General features: G+C 53.3%; 1 protein-coding gene across 1 annotated transcript in view; it reads right to left on the reverse strand.

Moving 5' to 3' along the window:
• Window positions 1-22,966, reverse strand: part of LOC139273152 (dynein regulatory complex protein 11-like) — a 245,807-nt gene that overhangs the window by 18,755 nt on the left and 204,086 nt on the right. Inside the window, exons 13-16 of the mRNA XM_070889687.1 lie at window positions 15,875-16,074; window positions 14,254-14,340; window positions 13,509-13,686; window positions 5,837-6,075 (exon numbers count right to left, since the gene is read on the reverse strand). Coding sequence (XP_070745788.1) covers window positions 5,837-6,075; window positions 13,509-13,686; window positions 14,254-14,340; window positions 15,875-16,074 — 704 coding nt within the window. The remainder of the gene's footprint in view (window positions 1-5,836; window positions 6,076-13,508; window positions 13,687-14,253; window positions 14,341-15,874; window positions 16,075-22,966) is intronic.

The raw sequence follows: 22,966 nt of genomic DNA on the forward strand, positions 1-22,966 counted from the left end.
GGGGCAGGAATGGAGCAGGGAACGCAGACAGTACCAGGAGCTGGAAAGTGATAACGCCTTCTGGTGTGGGGGTGAAGTGGGATGAGAGAAGAAGAGGGGATGAAGATACCGTTGTTGCCCCCAGCGGGGTTGACATTGCCGCTGGTCACGGCGCCCACCACCTGCTGCCCAATGAGCCACAGCACTCGCTCCTCATGGTCTGAGAGCTGCTGGAGCTGAGGTTCACCCCCACCCATCCTCTGCCGCTCCCTCCTGTTGTGGGCTATCTTGGTCTGCAAAAGAAAGGAATGTGCATGAGTGAGAATCCATCTATGTGTGTGGGAGATATGCCTGCTGTGGTTGAATAGTTGGGAATGTCGGCAAGGCATGAGATGAGGATGTAAGTTTGAGTAGCACATGTTTGGTGGGTAAGTGCTGATTTGCGCAGTGTGCACAGACAGAGGTCCAGAGGCTGGTATGTAGTACCTGTTGAAGCATGTACTCAGCGACTGAGGTCATTGAACTTCCGGCACTGTGTGAGGGTTCGATCGACTACAGTGCTGGCCAACATGTCCTTGGCCACCTCCCTCCACATGGCGCTGGAGACCTGCAGCAATGGCCTCCTTCCTGTTGCCAGGAAGAACGCTTCCCCCCTTCGCTCGATCGCCACCACCAATGCCACGTCATTGAAACAACAAGCTCTTCCGTCAACAGCTGGATTAGCAGCAGCCATAGCAAAAGGTTCTTGCTGTTTTTCTCAGGTGTCCTTCAGATGCTGGACAGGTGAAAATGAGCAGCTGCAGCTTGATATAGCCTCCCCTTTCAAAGCTGGAACAAGCCAGTGAGAAGGATTGAAGAATGATTGCTGAATGCAAGTGATCTGAAATTGGGTAGTGCTCTGGTGTTAGCGGCACTTGAGGGTGATTAGTACTTGTATTCCTGCCCCCTTCCTACATGAGGTGCCCAGGCACAATTCACAGGGGAAGATTCTTTGCACCTGCCACTCAATTTTAAAATTTAAAAAGATAGCACTCCAAATCCGAACTTCTCCCCCAGAGAGTAACAGGGAGAGAGAGAGAGAGCGAGATAGAGTGAGGAGAGAGAGAGAGAGAGAGAGAGATACAACAGAGTTAGAGAGAGAGACAGAGAGAGAGAGACACACAGAGAGACACAGAGGGACAGAGAGAGTGAATGAGGGATGGAGGGAGGGAGGAAAGGAGAGAGAGAGAGAGAGAGAGAGAGAGAGACAACAGAGTTAGCAAGAGAGAGAGACAGAGAGACAGAGAGAGACACAGAGAGAGACGGAGAGACAGGGAGAGTGAATGAGGGATGGAGGGAGGGAGGGAAGGAGAGAGAGAGAGAGAGAGTGCGAGCGAGAGGGAGGGGGAGAGAGGGAGGGAGAGTGAGAGGGAGGGAGGGAGAGAGAGTGAGAGGGAGGAAGGGAGAGAGAACAAGAGAGAGTGAGAAGGAGAGATATATATATATATATATATATAGAGAGAGAGACAGACAGAGATAGAGCGTGAGGGAGCGAGAGAGAGAAAGTTGGTGAGATCCAGACCAGTTTATCAGAAATTCAGTTCTGGATGAAGAGAAATTTTCTCCAACTAATCGAGTGTTGGGTCCCCGCCACAAACTCTGTTCCCCAGCCACTGACTCCAGCTCTCTCCCTGCCAACGGTCTAAGGCTGAACCATGCTGTTCACAACCGTGCAGTTCCATCTGACCCCAAGGTGACCTTCATTTGATGAGCGCGGTCCTTTTAACTGTGCGGTGAGGGTCCTGTGCGGGACCTCCATGGTTCCCCGTCCTCCGTATGCCCTACCTCTGTAACCCCTCCAGCCCTACACCCCTCCCTACCTCTGTAACCCCTCCAGCCCCTACACCCCTCCCTACCTCTGTAACCTCCTCCAGCCCCTACACCCCTCCCTACCTCTGTAACCCCTCCAGCCCTACACCCCTCCCTATCTCTGTAACCCCTCCAGCCCTACACCCCTCCCTACCTCTGTAACCCCTCCAGCCCTACACCCCTCCCTATCTCTGTAACCCCTCCAACCCTACACCCCTCCCTACCTCTGTAACCCCTCCAGCCCTACACATCTTCCTACCTCTGTAACCCCTCAAACCCTACACCCTTCTCTATCTCTGTAACCCCTCCAACCCTACACCCCTCCCTACCTCTGTAACCCCTCCAGCCCTACACATCTTCCTACCTCTGTAACCCCTCCAACCCTACACCCTTCCCTATCTCTGTAACCCCTCCAACCCTACACCCCTCCCTACCTCTGTAACCCCTCCAGTCCTACACATCTTCCTACCTCTGTAACCCCTCAAACCTTACACATCTTCCTACCTCTGTAACCCCTCCAGCCCTACACCACTCCCTACCTCTGTAACTATTGTGTATCTGTAAAGCATGCACTCCCATGTTCCACCACTAGGGGGCGCATCCCCTGAAGTCCCAAGGGATCCCAGCATCCCTTGGGAGCACTGTATATAAGCCGGCCCCTAAGGCCTGTTCCTCACTCTGGAGTGTCTTATTAAAGACTGAGGTCACTGTTACTTTAACCTCCCTGTGTGCAGTCTCATCTGTGTTAGGAACACAATAACTGGCGACGAGAATACGAATCCAACGCAAAGATGCAGCAAACTGTGGGCATCCTGGAGAAGTTCTCGGAGGGTGAGGACTGGGAAGCCTATGTCGAACAGCTAGACCAGTACTTTGTAGCCAACGAGATGGACGGAGAAGGAAGCGCTGCAAAAAGGAGAGCGGTCCTCCTCACAGTCTGCGGGGCACCGACCTACAGCCTCATGAAGAATCTTCTGGCTCCGGTGGAACCCACACATAAGTCGTATGAGGAGCTGTGTACACTGGTTCGGGAGCATCTTAACCCGAGGGAGAGCGTGCTGATGGCGAGGTATCGGTTCTACACGTGCCAGCGATCTGAAGGTCAGGAAGTGGTGAGCTACGTCGCCGAGCTAAGGAGACTTGCAGGACAATGTGAGTTTGATGGCTACCTGGAGCAAATGCTCAGAGACTTTTTTGTACTGGGCATTGGCCACGAGACCATCCTACGAAAACTTTTGACAGTAGAGACATCGACCCTCAGTAAGGCCATTGCGATAGCACAGGCGTTTATGTCCACCTGTGATAACACCAGTGGTTTTTCAGGACGACTTATTGGTCACGGGTCGGGACACCGTCGAGCACCTACAAAACCTGGAGGAGGTCCTCCAGCGACTGGATCGCGTAGGGCTGCGGCTGAAGAGGTCGAAATGCGTCTTCATGGCAACAGAAGTGGAGTTTTTGGGGAGAAAGATCGCGGCGGACGGCATTCGGCCCACAGACGTCAGGACAGAGGCTATCAGGAACGTGCCCAGGCCACAGAACGTCACGGAGCTGCGGTCGTTCCTGGGACTCCTCAACTATTTTGGTAACTTCCGACCGGAAGCACCCTCTTAGAGCCCCTACATGTGTTATTGCGTAAAGGTGAGAACTGGGTATGGGGAAAAAAACAAGTAATTGCTTTTGAGAAAGCCAGAAACATTTTATGCTCCAACAAGCTGCTTGTATTGTATAATCCGTGTAAAAGACTTGTGCTAACATGTGATGCGTCGTCGTACGAAGTCGGGTGTGTATTACAACAAGCTAACGTTGCGGGGAAGTTGCAACCTGTCGCCTATGCTTCCAGGAACTTGTCTAAGGCCAAGAGGGTCTACAGCATGATTGAGAAAGAGGCATTAGTGTGTGTGTTCGGGGTAAAGAAAATGCATCAGTACCTGTTTGGCCTCAAATTTGAGCTGGAAACCGATCACAAGCCCCTCATATCCCTGTTCGCTGAAAACAAGGGGATAAATACTAATGCCTCAGCCCGCATACAAAGATGGGCACTCACGCTATCAAGGTATAACTATACCATCCGCCACAGGCCAGGCACCGAGAACTGTGCGGATGCTCTCAGTTGGCTACCATTGCCCACCACGGGGGTGGAAATGGCGCAGCCTGCAAACTTGTTGATGGTGGCACAGCCCGCAAACTTGTTGATGGTCATGGAAGCGTTTGAAAATGATAAATCACCTGTCACGACCCGCCAGATTAGGACTTGGACCAGCCAAGATCCTTTGCTGTCCCTAGTAAAAAACTGTGTACGGCATGGGAGCTGGGCCAGCATCCCCGTTGAAATGCAAGAGCCAATCAAGCTGTTCCAGCGGCGAAAGGACGAGCTGTCCATTCAGGCAGACTGCCTGTTGTGGGGTAACCGCGTAGTGCTACCAAAAAAGGGCAGGGAGACGTTCATCTCGGATCTCCACAGCACACAGCCGGGTATAGTAATGATGAAAGCGATAGCCAGATCCCACGTGTGGTGGCCCGGTATCGACTCTGACTTAGAGTCCTGTGTACAGCAATGCAGCGTGTGTGCTCAGTTGAGCAACGCGCCCAGAGAACCAGAGAAGCACCACTAAGTTTGTGGTCCTGGCCCCCCAGACCATGGTCGAGGACCCATGTCGACCATTCGGGCCCGTTTCTCAGTAAAATATTCCTGGTGGTGGTGGATGCTTTTTCAAAATGGATTGAATGTGAAATAATGTCGGGAAGCACTGCCACCGCCACCATTGAAAGCCTGAGGGCCATGTTTGCCACCCACGGCCTGCCTGACATACTGGTCAGTGACAACGGGCCATGTTTCACCAGTGCCGAAGTTAAAGAATTCATGACCCACAATGGGATCAAACATGTCACCTTGGCCCCGTTTAAACCAGCCTCCAATGGGCAGGCAGAGCGGGCAGTACAAACCATCAAACAGAGCCTTAAACGAGTCACAGAAGGCCCACTCCAAACCCGCCTGTCCCGAGTACTGCTCAGCTACCGCACGAGACCCCACTCGCTCACAGGGGTGCCCCCAGCTGAGCTACTCATGAAAAGCACACTTAAAACCAGACTCTCGCTGGTGCACCCCAACCTGCATGATCAGGTAGAGAGCAGGCGGCAGCAACAAAATGTAAACGATGGTCGTGCCACTGTGTCACGGGAAATTGATCTGAATGACCCTGTGTATGTGCTAAACTATGGACATGGTCCCAAGTGGATCGCGGGCACGGTGATAGCTGAAGAAGGGAGTAGGGTGTTTGTAGTCAAACTAGACAATGGACAAATTTGCAGAAAGCACCTGGACCAAACGAGGCTGCGGTTCACAGACTGCCCTGAACAACCCACAGCAGACACCACCTTTTTCGAGCCCACAACACACACCCAAAGGATCAACGACACCACGCCGGACCAGGAAATTGAACCCATCATGCCCAACAGCCCAGCAAGGCCAGGCTCACCTAGCAGCCCTGCAGGGCCAACAACACACCAGCCCAGCGAGGGCACAGCCAACACACCAGAACAGACATTTGTACCGAGGCGGTCCACCAGGGAAAGAAAGGCTCCCGACCGCCTCACCCTGTAAATAGTTTTCACTTTGACTTTGGCGGGGGAGTGATGTTGTGTATCTGTAAAGCATGCACTCCCATGTTCCGCCATCAGCATCCCTTGGGAGCACTGTATATAAGCCGGCCTCTCTACTTCCCCCTCTCTCCCCCTCCTCTCCCCTCTCTCCCCCCTCTCCCTCTACCCCTCTCTCCCCCTCCCCCTCCCTCTCCCCTCTCCATCTTTCTCCCCCTCCCTCTCTCTCCACCCTCCTTCTCTCCCTCTCCCTCCTCTCCCTCTCCCCCTCCTTCTCTCCCCTCACCCTCTCTCTTCCCCCCTCTCTCTTCCCCTCCCTCTCTCTCTCTCTCTTCCTCCTCTCCCACTCTCCCTCCCCCTCCTTCCCCCTCCCCCTCCCTCCCCCCCCACACCTCCTGCTCCCCCGTACCGTGAAGGCAGCCTCCTCTTGCTGGTAGATGGGTTCGAGTTTGCTGAGTGCCCTGATGAAGTTGTTAGCGATGAGGGGGGCCTTGAGCTGCTGTTGGATGCGATGCTCGGTGAGCACAGTTTTCACCACCTGCAGCAGGTTACCCGGTGTGTACCCGTCCGAGATCTTGGCCAAGGACGTCAGGTCCAGGGTGTTGGTAATGATCCCGCCGTGTTTCTCAATCAGATGCTTCCAGATCACTAACAACAGAAATCAAACCATCAGAATCTGTCGATCAGACTCCGTGCTCAGCCTCTGGTCTGCAGGGGACACAGATTGAAGGCGATCGGCCGAAGAGGGGGGGAGGGGGAGAATGTGTTTACGCAGCGAGTTGTTGTGATTGGGAACGCGCTGCCTGAAACGGCGATGAGAGCAGATTCAATAGTCACTTTCAGACCGGGAATTGCTAAGGGAAATAGACCCTTTCTATCCACGATATCCAGGCCCCTCATCATTTTATACAACTCAATGAGGTTTCCCCTCAGCCTCCTCTTTTCAAAGGAAAACAAACCCAGCCTGTCCCATCTGTGCTCATAGGTAAGATTCTCCACTCCCGGCAACATCCTCATAAATCTCCTCTGTACCCTCTCCAGTGCAATCACGTGAACTGCACGCAGTACTGTAGCTGTGGCCTAACCAGTGTTTTATACAGTTCAAGCATCTTGTATTCTATGCCTCGGCTAATAAAGGCAAGTATTCTGTATGCCTTCTTAACCACCTTATCTACCTGGTCTGCTACCTTCATAGAAACATAGAAACATAGAAAATAAGTGCAGGAGTAGGCCATTCGGCCCTTCGAGCCTGCACCACACCATTCAATAAGATCATGGCTGATCATTCCCTCAGTACCCCTTTCCTGCTTTCTCTCCATACCCCTTGATCCCTTTAGCCGTAAGGGCCATATCTAACTCCCTCTTGAATATATCCAATGAACTGGCATCAACAGCTCTCTGCGGCAGGGAATTCCACAGGTTAACAACTCTCTGAGTGAAGAAGTTTCTCCTCATCTCAGTCCTAAATGGCCTACCACTTATCCTAAGACTGTGTCCCCTGGTTCTGGACTTCCCCAACATCGGGAACATTCTTCCCGCATCTAACCTGTCCAGTCCCGTCAGAATCTTATATGTTTCTATGAGAACCTCTCTCATTCTTTTAAACTCCAGTGAATGCAGGCCCAGTCGATCCAGTCTCTCCTCATATGTCAGTCCTGCCATCCCTGGAATCAGTCTGGTGAACCTTCACTACACTCACTCAATAGCAAGAACATCCTTCAGGGATCTGTGGACATACACTCCAAGGTCCCTTTGTTCCTCGACACTTCTCAGTGTCCTACCATTTAATATGTATTCCCTTGCCTTGTTAGCCCTCCCCAAATGCATTACCTCACACGTCTTTGGATTAAATTCCATTTGCCACTGCTCTGCTCACCTGACCAGTTCATTGATATCTTCCTTCAGTCTTTCTTTTTCATTATCAACCACATGACCAATTTTAGTATCATCTGCAAACTTCTTAATCATACCCGCTACATTCAAGTATAGATCATTGATATATACCACAAAAAGTAAGGGACCCAGTACTGAGCCCTGTGGAACCCCACTGGAATCCTTCCAGTCACAAAAACACCCAGCAACCATTACCCTTTGCTTCCTGCCTCTGAGACAATTTTGGATCCACTTGCCACTTTGCCCTGGATCCCATGGGCTTTTACTTTCATGACCAGTCTGCCATGTGGGACCTTATCAAAAGCCTTGCTAAAATCCATATACACTACATCATACACACTGCCCTCATTGACCCTCCTCAAAAAATTCAATCAGGTTAGTCAGACACGAACTTCCCTTAACAAATCCATGCTGACTGTCTTTGATTAATCCATTTCTTTCTTAGTGAAGACTTATCCTGACCTTCAGGATTTTTCCAATAATTTTCCCACCACCGAGGTTAGGCTGACTTGCCTGTAATTACTTGGTCTATCCCTTTCTCCCTTTTTAAACAAAGGTACAACATTAGCAGTCCTCCCGCACCACACCTGTAGCCAGAGAGGATTGGAAAATGATGGTCGGAGCCTCTGCTATTTCCTCTTTTGCTTCTGTTAACAGACTGGGATACATTTCATCCGGGCCTGGGGATGTATCCACTTTCAAAGCTGCTAAACCCCTTAATACTTCCTCTCTCACTATGTTTATTTCATCTAATATTTCACACTCCTCCTCCCTGATTGCAATGTCTGCATCGTCCCTCTCTTTTGTGAAAACTGATGTAAAGTTGGCTGGCTCTGTTGCACAGGAGGGCAGGAAAAAGAGTGGGAGAGCGATAGTGATGGGGGATTCAATTGTAAGGGGAATAGATAGGCGTTTCTGCGGCCGCAACCGAGACTCCAGGATAGTATGTTGCCTCCCTGGTGCAAGGGTCAAGGATGTCTCGGAGTGGGTGCAGGACATTCTAAAAAGGGAGGGAGATCAGCCAGTTGTCGTGGTGCACATTGGTACCAACGACATAGGTAAAAAAAAGGGATGAGGTCCTACAAAACGAATTTAAGGAGCTAGGAGCTAAATTAAAAAGTAGGACCTCAAAAGTAGTAATCTCGGGATTGCTACCAGTGCCACGTGCTAGTCAGAGTAGGAATCGCAGGATAGTGCAGATGAATACATGGCTTGAGCAGTGGTGCAGCAGGGAGGGATTCAAATTCCTGGGGCATTGGAACCGGTTCTGGGGGAGGTGGGACCAGTACAAACCGGACGGTCTGCACCTGGGCAGGACCGGAACCAATGTCCTAGGGCGAGTGTTTGCTAGTGCTGTTGGGGAGGAGTTAAACTAATATGGCAGGGGGATGGGAACCAATGCAAGGAGACGGAGTGAAACAAAAAGGAGGCAAAAGCAAAAGACAGAAAGGAGATGAGGAAAAGTAGAGGGCAGAGAAACCTAAGGCAAAGAACAAAAAGGGCCACTGTACAGCAAAATTCTAAAAGGACAAAGGGTGTTAAAAAAACAAGCCTGAAGGCTTTGTGTCTTAATGCAAGGAGTATCCGTAATAGGTGGATGAATTAACTGTGCAAACAGGTGTGAACAAATATGATGTGATCGGGATTACGGAGACATGGTTCCAGGATGATCAGGGCTGGGAACTCAACATCCAGGGGTATTCAACATTCAGGAAGGATAGAATAAAAGGAAAAGAAGGTGGGGTAGCATTGCTGGTTAAAGAGGAGATTAATGCAATAGTTAGGAAGGACATTAGCTTGGATGATGTGGAATCTATATGGGTAGAGCTGCAGAACACCAAAAGGCAAAAAAAGTTCGTGGGAGTTGTGTACAGACCTCCAAACATTATTAGTGATGTTGGGGAGGGCATCAAACAGGAAATTAGGGGTGCATGCAATAAAGGTGCAGCAGTTATATTGGGTGACTTTAATATGCACATAGATTGGGCTAGCCAAACTGGAAGCAATACGGTGGAGGAGGATTTCCTGGAGTGCATAAGGGATGGTTTTCTAGACCAATATGTCGAGGAACCAACTAGGGGGGAGGCCATCTTAGACTGGGTGTTGTGTAATGAGAGGGGATTAATTAACAATCTCGTTGTGCGAGGCCCCTTGGGGAAGAGTGACCATAATATGGTGGAATTCTGCATTAGGATGGAGAATGAAACAGTTAATTCAGAGACCATGGTCCAGAACTTAAAGAAGGGTAACTTTGAAGGTATGAGGCGTGAATTGGCTAGGATAGATAGGCGAATGATACTTAAGGGGTTGACTGTGGATGGGCAATGGCAGACATTTAGAGACCGCATGGGTGAAATACAACAATTGTACATTCCTGTCTGGCGTAAAAATAAAAAAGGGAAGGTGGCTCAACCGTGGCTATCAAGGGAAATCAGGGATAGTATTAAAGCCAAGGAAGTGGCATACAAATTGGCCAGAAATAGCAGTGAACCCGGGGACTGGGAGAAATTTAGAACTCAGCAGAGGAGGACAAAGGGTTTGATTAGGGCAGGGAAAATGGAGTACGAGAAAAAGCTTGCAGGGAACATTAAGACGGATTGCAAAAGTTTCTATAGATATGTAAATAGAAAAAGGTTAGTAAAGACAAATGCAGGTCCCCTGCAGTCAGAATCAAGGGCAGTCATAACGGGGAATAAAGAAATGGCAGACCAATTGAACAAGTACTTTGGTTCGGTATTCACTAAGGAGGACACAAACAACCTTCCAGATATAAAAGGGGTCAGAAGGTCTAGTAAGGAGGAGGAACTGAGGGAAATCCTTATTAGTCGTGAAATTGTGTTGGGGAAATTGATGGGATTGAAGGCCGATAAATCCCCAGGGTCTGATGGACTGCATCCCAGAGTACTTAAGGAGGTGGCCTTGGAAATAGCGGATGCATTGACAGTCATTTTCCAACATTCTATTGACTCTGGATCAGTTCCTATCGAGTGGAGGGTAGCCAATGTAACCCCACTTTTTAAAAAAGGAGGGAGAGAGAAAACAGGGAATTATAGACCGGTCAGCCTGACCTCAGTAGTGGGTAAAATGATGGAATCAATTATTAAGGATGTCATAGCAGTGCATTTGGAAAGAGGTGACATGATAGGTCCAAGTCAGCATGGATTTGTGAAAGGGGAGTCATGCTTGACAAATCTTCTGGAATTTTTTGAGGATGTTTCCAGTAGAGTGGACAAGGGAGAACCAGTTGATGTGGTATATTTGGACTTTCATAAGGCTTTCGACAAGGTCCCACACAAGAGATTAATGTGCAAAGTTAAAGCACATGGGATTGGGGGTAGTGTACTGACGTGGATTGAGAAATGGCTGTCAGACAGGAAGCAAAGAGTAGGAGTAAATGGGTACTTTTCAGAATGGCAGGCAGTGACTAGTGGGGTACCGCAAGGTTCTGTGCTGGGGCCCCAGCTGTTTACATTGTACAGTAATGATTTAGACAAGGGGATTAAATGTAGTATCTCCAAATTTGCGGATGATACTAAGTTGGGTGGCAGTGTGATCTGCGAGAAGGATGCTGTGAGGCTGCAGAGTGACTTGGATCGATTAGGTGAGTGGGCAAATGCATGGCAGATGAAGTATAATGTGGATAAATGTGAGGTTATCCACTTTGGTGGTAAAAACAGAGAGACAGACTATTATCTGAATGGTGACAGATTAGGAAAAGGAGAGGTGCAACGAGGTCTGAGTGTCATAGTACATCAGTCATTGAAGGTTGGCATGCAGGTACAACAGGCGGTTAAGAAAGCAAATGGCATGTTGGCCTTCATAGCGAGGGGATTTGAGTACAGGGGCAGGGAGGTGTTACTACAGTTGTACAGGGCCTTGATGAGGCCACACCTGGAGTATTGTGTACAGTTTTGGTCTCCTAACTTGAGGAAGGACATTCTTGCTATTGAGGGAGTGCAGCGAAGGTTCACCAGACTGATTCCCGGGATGGCGGGACTGACATATCAAGAAAGACTGGATCAACTGGGCTTGTATTCACTGGAGTTCAGAAGAATGAGAGGGGATCTCATAGAAACGTTTAAAATTCTGACGGGTTTAGACAGGTTAGAATGTTCACAATGTTGGGGAAGTCCAGAACCAGGGGTCACAGTCTAAGGATAAGTGGTAAGCCATTTAGGACCGAGATGAGGAGAAACTTCTTCACCCAGAGAGTGGTGAACCTGTGGAATTCTCTACCACAGAAAGTAGTTGAGGCCAATTCACTAAATATATTCAAAAGGGAGTTAGATGAAGTCCTTACTACTAGGGGGATCAAGGGGTATGGTGAGAAAGCAGGAATGGGGTACTGAAGTTGCATGTTCAGCCATGAACTCATTGAATGGCGGTGCAGGCTCGAAGGACCGAATGGCCTACTCCTGCACCTATTTTCTATGTTTCTATGTTTCTATGTTTAAGAACCATACCCACGTCTCCTGCCTCCACACACAGATTACCTTTATGGTCTCTAATAGGCCCTACTCTTTCTTTAGTTATCCTCTTGCTCTTAATGTATTTATATAACATCTTTGAGTTTTCCTTGATTTTACTTGCCAAAAATGTTTTCATGCTCTCTCTTTGCTTTCCTAATTTCCTTTTTAATTTCACCCCCTGCACTTTCTATACTTCTCTCGGGGTTCTGCAGTATTGAGCCCTCGGTATCTGTCAGAAGCCTCCCTTTATCTTTATCCTACCCTGTATGTTCCTTGACATCCAGGGGCTCGAGATCCGTTAGTCCTACCCTTTTTCTTTAAGGGAACACACTTGGTCTGAACCCGCACGATCTCCTCCTTGAATGCCTCCCACTGGTCTGACATTGATTTTACCTTCAAGTAGCTGTTCCCAGTCCACTTTGGCCAAATCCCATCTCAGCTTAGTAAATTTCCCCAGCTTCCCCAATTGAGAACTTCTATTCCTGGGATATCTTTGTCCTTTTCCATAACTACCTTAAATCTAACTGAATTATGATCACTAGCACCAAGATGCTCTCTCACTGATACCCCTTCCACCTGCCCAGCTTCATTCCCTTAAATGAAGTAGAGAACCGCCCCCCTCTCGTGTTGGGCTTGCTACGTACTGGCTTATAAAGTTCACCTTAATGCATTTTACCCTTCACATTAATTTTGTCCCAGTTAATATTTGGAGAGTTGAAATCCCTACTATAACTGCCCTATAGTTTTTGCACTTCTCAGCAATTTGCCGACATATTTGTCCCTCTATCTCCCTCCCATTGTTTGGGAGTCTATAATATAAGCCCAGCAGTATGATCACCTCTTTTTCATTTTTCAATTCGACCCATGTGGCCTCATTTGATGATCCCTCTAACAAATCATCCCTCCTCACCGCTGTAATAGTTTCTTTAATCAGTACCACATCCACCTCCCTTTTTTAACCCCTCTCTATCCTGTCTAAAAATCCTGTAGCCAGGAATGTTGAGCTGCCAAACCTGCCCCTCCTTCAGCCATGTCTCTGTAATGGCAAAAATATCATACTCCCAAGTGTCTACCTGTGCTCTCAGCCCACCTGCCTTATTCGCTATACTCCGTGCATTGAAGTATTTACCATTTAGTACCGCCAGACCTCCTTGTTGACTACTTTCTAGCCCTTGTTTTCTCTGTCCTTCAAATTCACTTTCTACATTTTTGTTTCACTCCCCTCCCTACTGAATCTATTCTCAGGTTCCCATCCCCCTGCCAAGCTAGTTTAAACCCTCCCCAACAACACTAGCAACCCCACCGCCATCGAGGATACTGGTCCCGGCTCTGTTGAGGTGCAACCCGTCCGGCCTGTACAGGTCCCACCTCCCCCAGAAATGGTTCCAATGCCTCAGGAATCTAAAGCCCTCCCTCCTGCCCAATCTCTCCAGCCACGCAGTCATCTGCTCTATTCTCCTATTTCACTCGCTCGTGGCACCGGGAGTAACCCGGAGATTACTACCTTTGAGGTCCTACTTTTTAATCTATCTCCTAGTTCCCTAAACTCTGCCGGCAGGACCTCATCCCTCTTCCTACCGATGTCATTGGTCCCGATGTGGACCATGATCTCTGGCTGTTCACCCTCTCCCCCCAGAATGTCCTGCGTGATTGATTAGACGGGAGGGATTAGAGTCCCTGGGTCCGCCGAGCGAGGGTTAGGAAGGTGGTATAACTCACAGTAGCGGGAGGAGTAGTCGGCTCGGGGAATCAGGATGATGCGATCGTACACCTTGAAGAAAGGCGGAAGTTGAGCATCGAACGGGCGGCTCGATGTCCCGACCAGCAAGACCCGGTCCTCGGGCTTGATCTGTTTCAGTACCTTCGGCAAATCCTTCTTTAGGCGTTTGGGCTCCAGCTGTTCACAGGAGCCGAGTCAGTGACAGTGAGACACCCCCAGACCCCCCCCGGACCCACCGTGTTAGTGACAATGAGACACCCCCGGACCCTCCCCCCCCCGGACCCCCCTCCCCCCCCCCCGGGACCCCCCACCCCCCCGGATCCAACGTGTTAGTGACAATGAGACACCCCCGGACCCTTCCCCCCCCCGGACCCACCGTGTTAGTGACAGTGAGACACCCCCCAACCCCTCCGGACCCTCCCCCCCCGGACCCCCCACCCCCCCGGATCCCCCAACCCCCTGGACCCAATGTGTTAGTGACAGTGAGACACCCCCCAACCCCCCAGGACCCTCCCCCCGACCCACCGAGTCAGTGACAGCGAGTCACCCCCGGATCCCACCCTCGCCCCCCCCCGGACCCTCCCCTGGATCCCCACCCCCCGGATCCCCCAGACCCCCCCACCCCCCGAGCCCCCCGTGTTAGTGACAACTCGCAGTGAGTCCCCCCCCCACCCCCCGCCCCGGGTGGATGGACTAGTCTGGGGGAAGGGTGGCAAGGTGGGGGAGGGGGGATAATGGACTCACTGCCTTCTGTTCTTTTGGCACTTTCTTGAGGAAGGTTTTCTCAGCTTCATCGATCCACACGACCGAGGGCTGGAGAAGTTTCGCTACCTGAGGGGAGAGAGGGAGAGATCATCAGAAATAGGAGCAGGAGTCGGCCATACGGCCCCTCGAGCCTGCTCTGCCATTTAATACCATCATGGCTGATCCGATCCTGGCCTCACGTCTACTGCCCCGCCCGCTCCCCACAGATTCACAACCCTCTGAGAGAAGAAATTCCTCCTCATCTCCGTTTTAAATGGGCGGCCCCTTATTCTGAAACTATGGCCCCTAGTTCTAGATTCCCCCACGAGGGGAAACATCCTCTCAGCATCTACCCTGTGGAGCCCCCTCATTATCTTATATGTTTCAATAAGTATAGGCCCAACCTGCTCAACCTTTCATCATAAGAAGAGGGAGAAAGAGGTGGAGGGAGAGAAAGGGGGAAGGAGAGAGAGAAAGGGGGAAGAAGAGAGAGCAGTTGAGAGGGGGAGGGAGAGTGAGAGAGGGGGAGTGGGAATGTGAAGATGCGAGGGGGAGGGAGTGCGAGGGGAAGGGAGAGTGAGGGGGAGGGAGAGATTGGAGGAGGGAGAGAGGAGGAGGGAGAGGGAGAGAGGGGGAGGGAGAGCAGATGAGAGGGGGAGGGAGAGTGAGAGAGGGGGAGGGAGAGTGAGAGAGGGGGAGGGAGAGCAGATGAGAGGGGGAGGGAGAGTGAGAGAGGGGGAGGGAGAGTGAGAGGGGGAGGGAGAGTGAGAGGGAGAGGGAGAGGGAGAGTGAGAGGGGGAGGGAGAGTGAGAGAGGGGGAGGGAGAGTGAGAGAGGGGGAGGGAGAGTGAGAGGGGGGAGGGAGAGTGAGAGGGGGAGGGAGAGTGAGAGACGGGGAGAGAGTGAGAGGGGGAGAGAGTGGGAGGGGAAAAGTGGAGGAGAGAGAGCGAGAGAGAGGAATAGGGAGGTAGAGAGAGGATGAGGCTGACTGGAGAGATGGCTCCTGGTTGACTGTACACTCAGTCCCTCAGACACCTCCTCTCCCACTGCATGGTTCAAAGCTCTCACTTGGTTCACTGCACACTCTATTTATGCTTTCTTTTACCAAGACCACTGACGTCCCACTCTGTAATGTTGCCCATCTCCACCCCCACCTCAGCATAACTGTCACTGAAAATCTCACCCGTCCCATAGTCACTTGTAGACTCAACAATGCTCCCCTGACCTCTCCCAGCCTCTCTCACCCTCACCCTCTGTAAACCCCAGCTTATCCAGAACTCCACTCGCCGTATTGTAACCTCCTGCAGCCCCCCCGCCCTCCCTTCGCCCCGCCATTGGCAGCTTTGAGCCACCTTGGCCTCACGCTTTGACATTGCCTCCCGTAACTGTCAAAAGGGAATTGAATAAATGCTCGAAGGGAAAACTTTGCCGGGCTGTGGGGAAAGTGGGACTGATTGGGATCGCTCTGCCACACAGCTGGCACATGCACGATGGGCCGAATGGCCTCCCCTGGTGCTGTATCTGTCCCAGCTGGCCACCTCACTCCCCTCCCTGAAGACCTTTCTCACAACCCCATCCTTGGATGAAGATTATGGCGATTATTGTCATGCAACATGACGCACCTTGAACACCATGTGGAGCATCATCTGTAGCCCGGCCTTGCCGACATATTTCCCGGCGATGTTCCTCGCCGACAGATCAAAGAAAGTGGCACTCGTCTCCGTGCAGATACTGTGCACCAGCATCTTCTTCCCCACACCAACAGGTCCAGCCAGGAGGATGGACTTCACCAGGGGAGCCTTCTCATGGAGGGGCTGGGAACCTACAAACAGCACAACGGAAACACAGTGCACACAGTTACATGCTAATGGACCAGTGGTCAGGGAGCGGCCATTGCGGTCATGGGGTGGGGGGAGGGGGGGCTGCAGAAGGGCGGGGGGGCATTATGAACCTGTGTCTGTGGACGATCAACCAGCTGTGGGTGCAAAGTCCCGGTCAGGAGCTGGGACCTAGTCAGCGGGTGGGGCAGTAGTTTGTGCACATTCCTCGGTCAAAATCAGAGGACATGGTCTGCTGGATCCCAACATCGCAGGTCAAAGTGCATCACTTAGGCAATGCAGGAGTAGGCCATTCGACCCTTGGAGCCTGCTCCACCATCAGTGTCAGCAGGTCACTGCAGCTACCCATCACCCTATAGGTAGCTCTGGGATAGGGCTTTCCAACGTTACATAACGTTAGTGGTTAAATCCGCAGCAGCTGCAGCGTGGCAAGAGTGAGGACTTCTCAACACCAGGCCACTGAGTGACCTCCAACACCAGGTCACTGAGTGACCCCCAACACCAGGCCACTGAGTGACCTCCAACACCAGGTCACTGAGTGACCCCCAACACCAGGCCACTGAGTGACCTCCAACACCAGGTCACTGAGTGACCCCCAACACCAGGCCACTGAGTGACCCCCAACACCAGGTCACTGAATGACCCCCAACACCAGGTCACTGAGTGATCCCCAACACCAGGCCACTGAGTGACCCCCAACACCAGGCCACTGAGTGACCTCCAACACCAGGTCACTGAGTGACCCCCAACACCAGGCCACTGAGTGACTCCCAACACCAGGTCACTGAGTGACCCCCAACACCAGGCCACTGAGTGACCCCCAACACCAGGTCACTGAATGACCCCCAACACCAGGTCACTGAGTGATCCCCAACACCAGGCCACTGAGTTACCCCCAACACCAGGCCACTGAGTTACCCCCAACACCAGGTCACTGAGCGACCCCCAACACCAGGTCACTGAGTGAACCCAACACCAGGTCACTGAGTGACCCCCAACACCAGGTCACTGAGTGACCCCCAACACCAGGTCACTGAGTGACCCCCAACACAAGGTCACTGAGTGACCCCCAACACCAGGTCACTGAGTGACCCCCCCAACACCAGGTCACTGAGTGACCCCCCCAACACCAGGTCAATGAGTGACCCCCAACACCAGGTCACTGAGTGACCCCCCAACACCAGGTCACTGAGTGACCCCAACACCAGGTCACTGAGTGACCCCCAACACCAGGTCACTGTGTGACCCCAACACCAGGTCACTGAGCGACCCCCAACACCAGGTCACCGAGTGACCCCCAAAACCAGGTCACTGAGTGAACCCCAACAGCAGGTCACTGAGTGACTTCAAACACCAGGTCATTGTGTGAACCCAGAACCAGGTCACTGAGCGACCCCCAACACTCGGTCACTGACTGACCCCAACACCAGGTCACTGAGAGACCCCCGACACCAGGTCACTGAGTGACCCCCCCAACATCATGTCACTGACTGACCCCAACACCAGGTCACTGAGTGACCCCGAACACCAGGTCACTGACTGACCTCTGAGCAACAGGTCACTGAGTGACCCCCCCAACACCAGGTCACTGAGTGACCCGCCCAACACCAGGTCACTGAGTGACCCCAACACCAGGTTACTGAGTGACCCCCCCAACACCAGGTCACTGAGTGACCCCCAACACCAGGTCACTGAGAGACCCCCAACACCAGGTCACTGAGTGACCCCCAACACCAGGTCACTGAGAGACCCCCAACACCAGGTCACTGAGCGACCCCCAACACCAGGTCATTGAGAGACCCCCAACACCAGGTCACTGAGAGACCCCCAAAACCAGGTCACTGAGTGACCCTCCCAACACCATGTCACTGAGTGACCCCGAACACCAGGTCACTGACTGATCCCTGAGCACCAGGTCACTGAGTGACCCCCGAACACCAAGTCACTGACTGACCCCCAACACCATGTCACTGACTGACCCCTGAGCACCAGGTCACTGAGTGACCCCCCAACACCAGGTCACTGAGTGACCCCCCCAACACCAGGTCACCGTGTGACCCCAACACCATGTCACTGAGTGACCCCCCCAACACCCGGTCACTGAGTGACCCCCAACACCAGGTGACTGAGAGACCCACAACACCAGTCACTGACTGACCCCTGAACACCAGGTCACTGAGTGACCCCCAACACCAGGTCACTGACTGACTCCAACACCAAGTCACTGAGTGACTGCCAACACCAGGTCACTGAGAGACCCCCAACACCAGGCCACTGTGTGCCCCTCCCCCAACACCAGGTCACTGAGCGACCCCGAACACCAGGTCACTAAGTGACCCCCCGAACAAAAGGTCACTGACTGACCCCTGAACAGCAGGTCACTGAGCGACACCCCCAACACCAGGTCACTGAGTGACTGCCAACACCAGGTCACTGAATGACCCCCAACACCAGGTCACTGTGTGACCCCAACACCAGGTCACTGAGCGACCCCAAACACTAAGTCACCGAGTGACCCCCAACACCAGGTCACTGAGTGACCCCCAACACCAGGTCACTGAGTGACCCCCAAAACCAGGTCACCGAGTGACCCCCAACACCAGGTCACTGAGTGACCCCCAACATCAGGTTACTGAGTGACCCCCCCCAACACCAGGTCACTGAGCGACCCCCAACACCAGGTCACTGAGTGACTCCCCGAACACCAGGTCAATGAGGGTCCCTCAACACCAGGTCACTGAGAGACCCCCAACACCAGGTCACTGAGTGACCCCTTACACCAGGTCACTGAGAGACACCCAACACCAGGTCACTGAGTGACCCCCAACACCAGGTCACCGAGTGACCCCCAACACCAGGTCACTGAGTGACCCCCAACACCAGTTCACTGAGTGACCCCCCCGAACAACAGGTCACTGAGTGACCCCCAACACCAGGTCACTGAGTGACTCCCCGAACACCAGGTCAATGAGGGACCCTCAACACCAGGTCACTGAGAGACCCCCAACACCAGGTCACTGAGTGACCCCCAACACCAGGTCACCGAGTGACCCCCAACACCAGGTCACTGAGTGACCCCAACACCAGGTCACCGAGTGACCCCAAACACCAGGTCACTGAGTGACCCCCAACACCAGGTCACTGAGTGACCCCCCCGAACACCAGGTCACCGAGTGACCCCCAACACCAGGTTACTGAGTGACTCCCCGAACACCAGGTCAATGAGGGACCCTCAACACCAGGTCACTGAGAGACCCCCAACACCAGGTCACTGAGTGACCCCCAACACCAGGTCACCGAGTGACCCCCAACACCAGGTCACCGAGTGACCCCAAACACCAGGTCACTGAGTGACCCCCAACACCAGGTCACTGAGTGACCCCCCCGAACACCAGGTCACCGAGTGACCCCCAACACCAGGTCACTGAGTGACTCCCCGAACACCAGGTCAATGAGGGACCCTCAACACCAGGTCACTGAGAGACCCCCAACACCAGGTCACTGAGTGACCCCCAACACCAGGTCACTGAGAGACCCCCAACACCAGGTCACTGAGCGACCCCCAACACCAGGTCACTGAGTGACCCCCCCAACACCAGGTCACTGAGAGACCCCCAACACCAGGTCACTGAGAGACCCCCAAAACCAGGTCACTGAGAGACCCTCCCAACACCATGTCACTGACTGACCCCAACACCAGGTCACTGAGTGACCCCCAACATCAGGTTACTGAGTGACCCCCCCCAACACCAGGTCACTGAGCGACCCCCAACACCAGGTCACTGAGTGACTCCCCGAACACCAGGTCAATGAGGGTCCCTCAACACCAGGTCACTGAGAGACCCCCAACACCAGGTCACTGAGTGACCCCCAACACCAGGTCACTGGGAGACACCAACACCAGGTCACTGAGCGACCCCCAACACCAAGTCACTGAGTGACCCTCCCAACACCATGTCACTGAGAGACCCCCAACACCAGGTCACTGAGCGACCCCTAACACTAGGTCACCGAGTGACCCCCAACACCAGGTCACTGAGTGACCCCCAACACAAGGTCACTGAGTGACCCCCAACACCAGGTCACCGAGTGACCCCCAACACCAGGTCACCGAGTGACCCCAAACACCAGGTCACTGAGTGACCCCCAACACCAGGTCACTGAGTGACCCCCCGAACACCAGGTCACCGAGTGACCCCCAACACCAGGTCACTGAGTGACTCCCCGAACACCAGGTCAATGAGGGACCCTCAACACCAGGTCACTGAGAGACCCCCAACACCAGGTCACTGAGTGACCCCCAACACCAGGTCACCGAGTGACCCCCAACACCAGGTCACCGAGTGACCCCCAACACCAGGTCACTGAGTGACCCCCAACACCAGGTCACTGAGTGACCCCCCCGAACACCAGGTCACCGAGTGACCCCCAACACCAGGTCACTGAGTGACTCCCCGAACACCAGGTCAATGAGGGACCCTCAACACCAGGTCACTGAGAGACCCCCAACACCAGGTCACTGAGTGACCCCCAACACCAGGTCACTGAGAGACCCCCAACACCAGGTCACTGAGCGACCCCCAACACCAGGTCACTGAGTGACCCCCCCAACACCAGGTCACTGAGAGACCCCCAACACCAGGTCACTGAGAGACCGCCAAAACCAGGTCACTGAGAGACCCTCCCAACACCATGTCACTGACTGACACCCAACACCAGGTCACCGAGTGACCCCCAACACCAGGTCACTGAGAGATCCCCAACACCAGGTCACTGAGCGACCCCCAACACCAGGTCACTGAGTGACCCTCCCAACACTATGTCACTGACTGACCCCAACACCAGGTCACTGAGTGACCACGAACACCAGGTCACTGACTGACCCCTCAGCACCAGGTCACTGAGTGACCCCCGAACACCAAGTCACTGACTGACCCCCAACACAATGTCACTGAGTGACCCCAACCCCAGGTCACTGAGTGACCCCCCCAACACCAGGTCACTGAGTGACCCCCAACACCAGGTCACTGAGAGACCCCCAACACCAGGTCACTGAGCGACCCCCAACACCAGGTCACTGAGAGACCCCCAACACCAGGTCACTGAGTGACCCCCAACACCATGTCACTGAGTGACCCCAACACCAGGTCACTGAGTGACCCCCAACACCAAGTCACTGACTGACCCCCAACACCATGTCACTGACTGACCCCAACACCAGGTCACTGAGTGACCCCGAACACCAGGTCACTGACTGACCCCTGAGCAGCAGGTCACTGAGTGACCTCACCAACACCAGGTCACTGAGTGACCCCTCCAACACCAGGTCACTGAGTGACCCCAACACCAGGTCACCAAGTGACCCCAACACCATGTCACTGAGTGACCCACCCCAACACCAGGTCACTGAGTGACCCCCAACACCAGGTCACTGAGTGATCCCCAACACCAGGTCACTGAGAGACCCCCAACACCAGGTCACTGACTGACTCCTGAACACCAGGTCACTGAGTGACCCCCAACACCAGGTCACTGAGTGACCCCCAACACCAGGTCACTGACTGACTCCAACACCAAGTCACTGAGTGACTGCCAACACCAGGTCACTGAGAGACCCCCAACACCAAGCCACTGTGTGACCCCCCCCCAACACCAGGTCACTGAGCGACCCCTAACACCAGGTCACTGAGTGACCCCCCTGAACAAAAGGTCACTGGCTGACCCCTGAACAGCAGGTCACTGAGCGACACCCCTAACACCAGGTCACTGAGTGACTGCCAACAACAGGTCACTGAATGACCCTCAACACCAGGTCACTGTGTGACCCCAACACCAGGTCACTGAGCGACCCCTAACACTAGGTCACCGAGTGACCCCCAACACCAGGTCACTGAGTGACCCCCAACACCAGGTCACTGTGTGACCCCAACACCAGCTCACTGAGCGACCCCTAACACTAGGTCACCGAGTGACCCCCAACACCAGGTCACTGAGTGACCCCCAACACCAGGTCACTGAGTGACCCCCAACACCAGGTCACCGAGTGACCCCAAACACCAGGTCACTGAGTGACCCCCAACACCAGGTCACTGAGTGACCCCCCCGAACACCAGGTCACCGAGTGACCCCCAACACCAGGTCACTGAGTGACTCCCCGAACACCAGGTCAATGAGGGACCCTCAACACCAGGTCACTGAGAGACCCCCAACACCAGGTCACTGAGTGACCCCCAACACCAGGTCACTGAGAGACCCCCAACACCAGGTCACTGAGCGACCCCCAACACCAGGTCACTGAGTGACCCCCCCAACACCAGGTCACTGAGAGACCCCCAAAACCAGGTCACTGAGTGACCCTCCCAACACCATGTCACTGACTGACCCCAACACCAGGTCACTGAGTGACCCCGAACACCACGTCACTGACTGACCCCTGAGAACCAGGTCACTGAGTGACCCCCGAACACCAAGTCACTGACTGACCCCCAACACCATGTCACTGACTGACCCCAACACCAGGTCACTGAGAGACCCCCTACACCAAGTCACTGAGTGACCCTCCCAACATCATGTCACTGACTGACCCCAACACCAGGTCACTGAGTGACCCCAACACCAGGTCACTGAGAGACCCCCGAACACCAGGTCACTGACTGACCCCTGAACACCAGGTCACTGAGTGACCCCCAACACCAGGTCACTGAGAGACCACCAACACCAGGTCACTGAGTGACCCCCCGAACACCAGGTCACTGACTGACCCCTGAACACCAGGTCACTGAGTGACCCCCAACACCAGGTCACTAAGCGACCCCCAACACCAGGTCACTGAGAGACCCCCAACACCGGGTCACTGAGAGACCCCCAACACCAGGT

The sequence above is a fragment of the Pristiophorus japonicus genome, chromosome 1 (genome assembly GCF_044704955.1).
Source record: "Pristiophorus japonicus isolate sPriJap1 chromosome 1, sPriJap1.hap1, whole genome shotgun sequence".
Classification (NCBI taxonomy): Eukaryota; Metazoa; Chordata; class Chondrichthyes; family Pristiophoridae; genus Pristiophorus; species Pristiophorus japonicus.